Source organism: Elgaria multicarinata, chromosome 21, assembly GCF_023053635.1.
Source record: "Elgaria multicarinata webbii isolate HBS135686 ecotype San Diego chromosome 21, rElgMul1.1.pri, whole genome shotgun sequence".
NCBI lineage: Eukaryota > Metazoa > Chordata > Lepidosauria > Squamata > Anguidae > Elgaria > Elgaria multicarinata.
The window spans coordinates 7,873,595-7,882,727 of record NC_086191.1 but is presented as its reverse complement, the minus strand read 5'-3'; the positions used below and the strand labels follow the sequence as shown (position 1 = coordinate 7,882,727).

General features: G+C 44.5%; 1 protein-coding gene across 1 annotated transcript; it reads right to left on the bottom strand.

The window, feature by feature from the left end:
* Positions 1–230: 230 nt before the first annotated feature.
* Positions 231–1,448, bottom strand: LOC134412164 (uncharacterized). The gene is made up of 2 exons (XM_063145988.1): positions 478–1,448; positions 231–344 (listed from the first exon to the last, which is right to left on the bottom strand). The coding sequence occupies exon 1, from the start codon at positions 1,446–1,448 to the stop codon at positions 624–626; it is 825 nt and encodes a 274-aa protein (XP_063002058.1). The 3' UTR covers positions 231–344; positions 478–623.
* Positions 1,449–9,133: the final 7,685 nt, after the last annotated feature.

The following is a 9,133-nucleotide window of genomic DNA, read 5'->3' as shown; positions in this document are numbered from 1 at the left end:
AGTTGCAGCTGGAATTTCCACAAATTATGCAAATTATGGCTGAAATTTGTTCAAATTCTGGACATCCCAGAACGAATTCGCACAAATTAAGCAAATTATATTTGCGATTTGCACAACTTCCTATTTGCAGAAAAAAGAAACAAACTACTGGAAAATCCATAAACTGACTGGACTCAATGCAGATCAATTCAGGACAGTTCATGAGGAAGCAAGCTGAAGTTCATGGGGTCTAGCTGCTGAAACGTCAGTGACCCCCAAATTCCCCTGGATGGATTCATCCCTACGAAGAAAACACAACATTTCAATCATGTTCTTCTTAGGATTCTTAGTATTACTTGTTGGGCCTAAGGTTTATCCCTGGATCGTCCAGGGGTCAAAACTGTTCATCTAGGTGACACACAGGGGATCCAGTGCTCAGGCAGGGGCGAACCCTGGATGATCCCAGGAGAAACCTTAGGTCTAGCTGTGGCCTTGAACTAAAACTGGAGCGGTTTAAGTAGTCAGATTCTACCACTTAATGGGCTGGAGACATTGGTGGAGCCTTGAAAAGAAGAAAGACGGCAAATGAGATTTCAAGACCGATTCAGATGTGCTCATCGGCGCATTTTCTTTCATCTCATTAGCTAATTCTTCAGAAGGTGGGGAGGTGCTTCGCACACTTGCTGTGTCTGGCAGATGTCTGGCACTCCGCACGTTTGCTGAAGTGGTGGGCAGTATTGTTGAGCTGGTGGGCAGCACTGTTGAGCAGGCACATAGCACGGAGGGCATGGCTGCACTGGGATGCAGGTCTGTTGGATTGGTGGGCTGCACTGTTGAACCGGGGGGCAGTATTTCTGCACTGGGGTGCAGCACTGCTGAACTGGAGGACAGTATTTCTGCACTGGAGGACAATATTTTTGCACTGGCGGGCAGCACTGTTGAACTGGAGGACAGTATTTCTGCACTGGAGGACAATATTTCTGTACTGGTGGGCAGCACTGTTGAACTGGAGGATAGCATTTCTGCACTGGAGGATAATATTTTTGTACTGGTGGGCAGCACTGTTGAACTGGAGGACAGTATTTCTGCACTGGAGGACAATATTTCTGTACTGGTGGGCAGCACCTTTGAACTGGAGGGCAGTATTTCTGCACTGGAGGACAATATTTTTGTACTGGTGGGCAGCACTTTTGAACTGGAGGGCAGTATTTCTGCACTGGAGGACAATACTTCTGCACCGGAGGACAGCAGTACTTTTGCCTTGGCGGGCAATACTTTTGCACGGGGGGGCAGTACTGCTGTGGAGGTGTGCCGCAGCATCCCACCTCAGGCAGCGGCCTCACCGAGCTGCAGGATGTGCCACATGAGGGTTCAGAACAGACTGACCCTCTCCCACAGGGTTCGGAACAAACAGATCGTCCATAATCGTTGCATGAGCCCTGACAACCACCACATCCAGAAGAAGACATCTCTTGAGAGCCTGGACTGGACCTTCAAAAAAACAGTGTACAGAAAGAATGTTAAGAACAGGATGTGATTCATCGTAGGCAGAAGAAAGGAGGACAAATTTGGGGAGCCAGGGGGCGTACTGTTTCCCATTGGTTTGTGACCAAGAAACAAAGATGGCTGTTTTGATTGATTGATTGATTGGTTGGAATACTAAGAGTCTGCCACACACATGAAACTGGCTGGAGCATCTCCAGGTGGGGCAGGAAATCTCCTGCCTGAAACCCTGGGGAGCTTCTGCCAGTCAGCGATGACAACACTGGGCTAGATGGACCAATGGTCTGACTCAGTATGAGGCAGTTTCCTATGTTCCCATAGACTTGGCAGGGGACATCAAGGCCATTGTGTCCAACCCTTTGCTCTGTGAAGAATCTCATCTAAAGTATCCCTGATTGATGGCTGCCCAGTTGTTGCTTGAAGACCTCCAGCGATGGAGAGCCCACCACCTCCCTAGGCAGTTGGGACCAAAGTGACTGATGTTTCAAGCCAGCTGGTATTTTTCAGGTCCAGTCATGATCAGTTCAATTCCTGTCCCTTCCTTTCTCCAAATTGCTCAAGGCGCAACATGTGAGGTCCTCCCCTTCTCCTCATTTATCCTCACAACCTCACTTTTCTCCAGACTTAAAGAGTCACCCATGAGTTCCATAACTGAGTGGAGCTAGTTGGTTGAACTAGTTGGTTCTAGTCTGAACTAGTTGGTTCTAGTCTGGCACTCTAGCCACTACACCAGCCTTCCCCAAGCTGAAGCCCTTTTGAGGTTTTGGACATCAACTCTCATCAGCCCCAGGCAGCATGGTTGTGAATGCTGGGAGTTGCAGTCCAGAACATGTGGAGGAGGGTTGGATAAGGCTGTGCTGTTCCATCCTGTTTCTCTCCAGATTAACCATTATTAAATCTAGGTAGGATCATCTGAATTCTGCCAAGATCCACTTTTCCATTTTGGCTCCACTTCTAATGGATCAATTTCTATGCAGGCTTCACCCCTGATCTGCCAGGTTCCACCCAAGAGCCAGACCTAATCCACCAAGATCATATGGGACCTCTTATTAATAGGTCAGTGTTTTTGATATTAAAACATCACTCTTCAAAATAAAAGGAAAGCAATGCCTTTGCTCCCAAATCCTTCATCCTGTCTATATGGAATAATATGATGGGCTGTTTGGAGCATATGGGATTGGGTGGGGTGTGAGCTTAATTAACCCAGTAGAGAGTGTTCCTATTAAATATGCTAATGTTCTGTGATTATAAGGTAGCCCAAGGAAGGACTGGAAGAATATAGTCAGCATGTGCCTTCAAAGAATACATTCTGCTAAATATAGCCATTTGACTCAAGCAAGTGAGTCATGTTTCAGACATTACTGGAGAAGATGACTCTTCCGAGTTTCTAGTTCAGTTACATCTGTATCATTTCACCAGCTGCAAAAAAACCCCAGACCACGTGGACTTATCTGAACCAGAAGAACACCTTTTGACCAGAAATATCAAACCACACATCTAGAAACCGCCCGCACACTATACAACCAGGTGACATGATTCTTTTGATGAGGCTGTAGCACTTCAGAATGGCAGGTGGTGGGTTTTCAGGACTGAATTCCAACCCAGCCATTTCCAGGGAACTTGTTAAAACATCACGCCTTCCTCACCTTGCATTCTGAAATGGTGCATTCCCAAAGAACGTACCATGTTCTTTTTGGGAGTGTGTAGATAATAATAATGATAATACTAATTGTAATAATTTCTATCCCACACAAGACACCTGTCTAATATATTCCCCACTGCCGTGTTTCTCAAAACCTCCCGCCTTCTTGGGAGACAATAATGAGGCCTGCTAAGTAATCCACAAAGCTTTATTCAAGCAATAAACATCTCTTCCTACCTGAAGAGAGTCTAATCTCTAGGATCTTTCTCCGTAGGCAAAACTATGGAAACTAAGCGAGACAACTGTCCTTTCAAGAAGAATGGAAAGCCTTTCCCCAAAGACGTGTTTCAGAACTTCAGAAAGACTAGTTCTGATGCAGCTTCTGATTGAATGCCAGCCAGGCCAACTTTCTCTCACCTTCCTTTAGCTCCGCCCATTTTAGTCTGCAGAGTATTCTAGGATTGGCTAACCTAAGGTGACCATATGAAAAGGAGAACAGGGCTCCTGTATCTTTAACAGTTCCATAGAAAAGGGAAATTCAACAGGTGTCATTTGTATATATGGAGAACCTGGTGAAATTCCCTCTTCATCACCACAGCTAAAGCTGCAGGAGCTATACTAGAGTGACCAGATTTAAAAGAGGGCAGGGCACCTGCAGCTTTAACTGTTGTGATGAAGAGGAAATTTCACCAGTTTCCCCATATATACAAATGACACCTGCTGAAATTCCCTTTACAATACAACTGTTAAAGATACAGGAGCCCTGTCCTCCTTTTCATATGGTCACCCTAGCTAACCTTTCTGTGCTCTCCCCCTTAGAAGAATGCTGGCTTCTCACTGAGATAAGCTCCCAGCTGATGAAGAGCCCTTATAGAATCATAGACTAGCAGAGTTGGAAGGGGCCTACAAGGCCATCGAGTCCAACCCCCTGAGAGCTTTCTCCCCCACTTGTACAGGCTGGCCTGTGTCTGGCATCGACTCCTCTACTTCAGAGTCAGAGGCCTTTGCTAGACCTACCGGAAAGTCTGCGACAGAAGAGGGGAGATCCCGCAATGCAAGTATCGTGGGCTGTCACCCTAGTATAGACATCATGCGAGGCAACTTAAGGAGAGAGCCATTCCATCCAGCTTTTTTTTTTCTTAAAGGGACAATGCGCACAAATGCTTGTGCGCACAGGTAAGTTTTTTTTAAAAAAAAACTTAAATTCATTTCCCCATTCCCCCCCACCCTGCGCCCCATGTGCGGCTCCTGGTTCCTCATGAGTAATCACACGCGGAGCCGGGAAAACCCGCTTACACGGGCCACATGCTTGCAGTCTTGGGCTCAGCCCGAGACTGTGGGAAATACTGGGCCAAAAGTGGTGCCCATGGGTTAATCCCTGCCTGAGCCCGGGATCCCCTCATTTAGCTAAGGTCAGATTCTGATTGATCACCTGAAACACCTTCTTCCGACCCAGGGGTAGCAGGGCTAGACATGACACCCACGGACACCGAAGCCAGTTAGTTGGAGTTGACTTACCTGATGTCCTGATGATACTGAGAGGCGTTCTTCAGTTTAAGGTAGTGATCAAAGGTGAGATGAGGGCTTTTATAGCATCTTGAGGCAGCCCTTGTCACTGGATGCCTCACTACTTCTCGATGTCCCAGAGATGACTTAAAAAACAAAAAACTTACACTGTCAGCCTTCTTGCCTGGTGCCTCGATTTGTCACCTGTGCTTTGCTCTAATGGCTTTCTAGCTATTTTGCATATCAAAACAGATTATTCAGCTGGAGGCAATTAGGACATCCACACACCTGCCTTATGATGTTACCATTGAGGAAGAGAGAAGGGAGATGAGGTAAGAGAGTTGCCAGCAGGTACAAAGTGCCGTCGGTGGCAGATATATGATTAAAGGAGGGGAGAAAATGTCCTCTGGTTCTCAGACTCATGTTTAAGTTGCCATCTTGGAGGAAAATGAGGAGTACATGAGCTGGACAGATGAGTTTCATCAGAACACGTCATCAAACTACGTATCACGGGCTTAATAATGGGCATTATCATTTTTCAGTGGAGGTGGCACATACTGATTGCAGATTTCATGCCAGCTATGGCGATGTTCTACAACAGCAGGGACTATCTTCAATAACCTCAGGAGCCATTCTGTAAGGCACACCAGGGATCCCCAAAGTTTTTGAGTCAGTGGGCGCTGCTGGAATTTTGAGAGTGTTGTGGCACACTCACAGAAATAGCCACCATGGAGGTTTTTCCTTATTCACAAATGGCTGACAAGGTGGCCATGGATGGTCACCAAACACTCATTTTCTTGAATACGAAGAAAAGCAAGTTGCCAAAGAATTTATGGACAAGGCAAAGGTGAGATCTCTGTTCCAAACCATGGAACTCTTACTTTTAACTGAAAGGAAGGCAATGCTACTCAGTTTAATTTTAAAAAAGTCAAAAATTTAAATTAATGGTAATCAGGATCTGCGGGATGTGTGTTCAATATGCACTCTGGTAGGCCCTCTCCACCAAAAACACCATATTGGAAACACCATCTCCAGACACTGGTCTTTCTTGCCACCTGTTCTGAGTCCCTCCAATGGGTACTCCTCATATTCCTTATCTATAGACACTCCTTTGCTCACAAACAAGACACCATTTCCTACTTCAGGGGTAGGCCACCTGCTACCCTCCAGATGTTTTGGACCGTAATCTTTGACTCTGGGTTGACCTACTTCCTTTTCTGCTGCCATTCCTTAGAGCCCCATCTGTCCTTAGGCTGTCCATGCTGAGCAGTTGGAACGTTCATAAACATTCCATAACCTCACAACATTTAAGCCAAAGGCTAGGGTGGGCTCATTTTAATCCCTGGGGGACAGAGCTCTCCCTGCCAATAATTATGGAGTTTCATACAACACCTGGATTTACTAGGCCTCATCCTGCCCTCTGTCTTGGTCCAAAGTGGGGGCAATCATGCCCAATAGTGGTTCCCAGCCCCTGTTCAACCCTCTGTTTACATATAACATGATAAGTCTTCTGATAGACCTTTAGATCTATAGATGTTCACATTGTTGTCTTCTAGAGTTTTTAGGATTGGAAACATTTTTCTTTTCTTTTTGTTTTATTTGAATGACGATATTTGAGTATAGCTTTAAAAAATACACCCTTGTATTCATCACAGTTTTCATTCTGTGCCAAGCTAAATTGATGTGTGCATATTTTGTATACACCTAAATTCTCTCTCTCTCTCTCTCTCTCTCTCTCTCTCTCTCTCTCTCTCCCTATTTATCTAATGCCCCTTCTTCTATGACTCCTTGGCCATAGCTAGACCTAAGGTTTATCCCTGGATCGCCCAGGGGTCAAACCTGTTCATCTAGGTGACACACAGGAGATCCAGTGCTCAGGCAGTGGCGAACCCTGGATGATCCCAGGATAATCCTTAGGTCTAGCTGTGGCCCCCATCTCCATACAGAAAGCAAGAGATTTTGGTGGGACGTAGTTATGAGTAAGAAGTAAGGATTGGCCTGTGTATTATGTGAACTTTCTCAAATAAGGGCAAGTTGAGGACAATAGCCTTGAATAATTTGTGGATTGAGCTGGAAGAGTTTGATGGTTAGGTTTGGTTTTTAAAAAGGGAGACTTCTAAGTCACGGAAGGGAAGGAAGGAGAATTAGCCCAGACCGCAGAAGCAAAGGTGAGAGCTTGGAGGTGTGTTTTTGAGGTGTGTGGCTTACCGCCTGACACTGCCAGATGACACATGGGTAGTTGGCTTAATTACAGGGTGCTTTGATCTTCCTTCGTCCCATGAGCAGGACTCTGAATGCAACGTCTGCTGGAATTGCTTAGCAAGGGGAAACTGCCTGTCACTGCTGAGTAGAGATGCTACTTTGGGGAATGCAGAATGCAATACGAACAGTATGGACTAGTGCTTACAGTCTCCTATGCACTGTGTCAAAAAGTCCTGTCTTTTATCCTATCTGTTTTATTGGTTATTTAAAATCATGTTTTATTGATAATTTGGAAGTAACATCTGGCTTAGATGCAGGAATAAAGGAAGGAAAGGTTATGTGTGTGTGTGTGTGTGTGTGTGTTGGGGGAATGATAAAGTGTTTTTAAATCCAAAGCATGTGGGAGACATACCCACAAATAAATCAATAAACAGATGCCTTTCTCATTCACTTGTGTGGCCTCAGGGAAGTTCATAGGTTGCAGCCTTAATAATCCCATCTGTAAAATGGGATACCAACAGCCTCCTTAGGACATTATTGTTGTGAAGCAGCGGATGAGGAGGAGACTCATTCACCACAATTATAATGTGGTTATGTGAATGAAAATTAATAATAGCCATTCACTTTGCCTTGTTGCCAGAAAGACACGCGCGGTGAATGTGTAACTTATGACCATTCATAAATGGATGGCTTCTGTGGGATACCTCAAGGCCATTTTCAACCAAGATTGTCACTTGGGATACATCAATGGCTCAATTGTCATTTCCCTGTTTCTCATTTTCTTTAGTTAATTCCACTCTATTTCTACATCAGCGTGCACTAAACCATGCCAAAATTTTGGGTGTGTTTCTGTGCAAATTCCTCCAGATATGTACATTGTCACATGCAATCTTGCCTAATAGATACCTTTCTTTTGCAATCCATTTCACCTTATATAATGCTTTTACAAATGTTTTATCCCATGAATATGCTCCTTTTATATGCACTTTTCCTTATCAAACACATTTCAACATTCCTGTTTTATATGTCTACTCATAAGCAAGTCGCATTGAATGCAATGGATCTTGCTTTCAGGTGAAAAGGAGTGGGACAGAAGCCTCATAGAGTTGTGACTCTCACAACGCTTATACTTTCGATGGGAGGCAAATGACAGGCCTGCTAAGTAATCCACAAAGAAGAGAAGGTCCTGCATCTGGGTTTGGAATCATGTGAAGCCTCTATCTGTATCTGTAGGTTTTTGTTTTTTAAAATGTAAGTCATCACTCAACAATACAAGCTATTATATATTAAAAAAATCACTTACGCACTTTAAAAAGAGTTGCCTTTTTGAGTCTAGATTAGTTGGTGGAGCTCTTGACCTCTATTGAATTTGTCTGAATGTCTTTAAGGGGAAACAAGACATCTACATAAGTGACCCTTGGTGTTCCCTGTGTCACTTGGTTCCATAAGTTGACTCCTTTGTGACGTGAACCAGAACTTGATTTGGTTTGTGCCAAATTTGCTGCCCATTGGTATCGTTGAGTGACACCGAGTTCTAGTGTGATGAAAGATGGAGGAAAATTCCCCAGGGAGATCTCTGTGGACCTTCCTTGTTCATGTCCAAGATCAGGGAAATAGTGTCACAGAATTATAGAATCGTAGTGCTGGAAGGGGCCCATAAGGCCATCGAGTCCAACCGCCTGCTCAGTGCAGGAATCTGCAAGACTAGCGCAAGCAGAGCTGTGCGAATGAAGCTTTCTGAGGCAGGAGATCTTTTATACCATCCTGACATGTGATTCTCCGGAAATGTGATGCCGTTCTAGGAATGCCAAAGGATGAGCCCAATTTTACACTTGCCTACATCATCCCATTCTAGGGTGTTTTGTGGTGACACCCTAGTGACAGAATTTGTCCTGTAGGGGTAACTGTTTTGCAAATCAACCTAAGAGAATAAATAAATAAATAAATCATGACACTTCATCACAAACAGCCCAAAGCGTGAGAAAACTCTTGTGTGTGTTTGCCCTCATTAAATAGTGGAAGAATTTGGAGCACTTAATGTGCAGGAAATTCCTATGCATAAGCTGGCTCTCAGTTGCTTAGAACTGAATTGGTTGTAGAGATGCTATCTGTGCCTTGGGTTACCTGACTTCCTGGTCCTGTGCATGGTCCACATAACCCAAGCTTTAACCTGCAACCATTTCATAATCCACAAGTTAAGGGAAGTTGCCCCCTCCTATTAATTCATTTTGAGTTCCTTCCTATTCATTAATCTCAGATTTAAGAATGAAGAAGGACATTTTGGTGATTTACAATCATAGA

Bases quoted from the DNA above. Each gene is read 5' to 3' on its own strand.
- LOC134412164 (XM_063145988.1), bottom strand. From the start codon at position 1,448: ATGTCTTCTTCTGGATGTGGTGGTTGTCAGGGCTCATGCAACGATTAT.